Here is a 711-nt window from a genome sequence, read left to right on the forward strand (position 1 = left end):
GGCGGGGCCCCCGCCCCCCCCGCAGGCCCGGGGAGCCCCGAGCCCATTCCGTGCACGCAGCAGCGTGAGCCGGGCCGAGCGGCCAGCGCGCCACCCCCTCCCGCCGATTAGTCAGCAGTTGTTCTAGGCCCGGGTCCCTTCCCCCTGCTCTCCCTCTGGCCTCCGTTTCCCTCCAGGACAGACTCTTCAGAGACGGTCCCTAGAGCCACCGGACGAAACCATTCCAAACAAACTAGCTTCATGCGGAGAATCGACCCGGTTTGACACAGGGGCCCGCGCCCCGGCCCTCCGGTGCTATGTTGACTTGCACATCCCGCCAGCGCTCTGTATAGGGGACTGGGAAAAGGCTAGCGGCGTGAAAAGCAAGAAAGTGGTGGTTCGACCCGCCTTCCCTCACCCCCGTGGCCTGGCCCGATGGTAGCGCCCGAGGTTGCGGGTTTCGCGCCTGCGCAGTGCTGCGCCTAGAGGGAGAGCGAGAGGGAGACGGACGTTGAGAGAACGAGGAGGAAGGAGAGAAAATGGCGTCCACGGGTGAGTATGGTGGAGCTGCGGTCGCGCTAGCGACGCACGGAATGCCCGAAGTGGGGGCTTCTAGTCTCTGGCGGTGGCCGAGACGACTGAGTGGAGTTGCCGAGCGGGGTTTGAGGTACCCGCCGCGGTCAAGCAAGCTCGGGGGCCCTCGCTCCCTTCCCCTCCCCCCACCGGGCGGGG

General features: G+C 67.1%; 1 protein-coding gene across 6 annotated transcripts in view; it reads left to right on the forward strand.

The window, feature by feature from the left end:
* Positions 1-474: 474 nt before the first annotated feature.
* EWSR1 (EWS RNA binding protein 1) overlaps positions 475-711 on the forward strand; it is a 38,046-nt gene continuing 37,809 nt past the window's right edge. For all 6 annotated transcript variants that reach the window (XM_006147892.3, XM_014587618.2, XM_027771597.1 and 3 more), the window contains exon 1: positions 475-531. In XM_006147892.3, coding sequence (XP_006147954.1) covers positions 519-531 — 13 coding nt within the window. In that variant the 5' untranslated portion in view covers positions 475-518. The remainder of the gene's footprint in view (positions 532-711) is intronic.

This window comes from Tupaia chinensis, unplaced genomic scaffold (genome assembly GCF_000334495.1).
Source record: "Tupaia chinensis unplaced genomic scaffold, TupChi_1.0 Scaffold000226_1, whole genome shotgun sequence".
Classification (NCBI taxonomy): domain Eukaryota; kingdom Metazoa; phylum Chordata; class Mammalia; order Scandentia; family Tupaiidae; genus Tupaia; species Tupaia belangeri.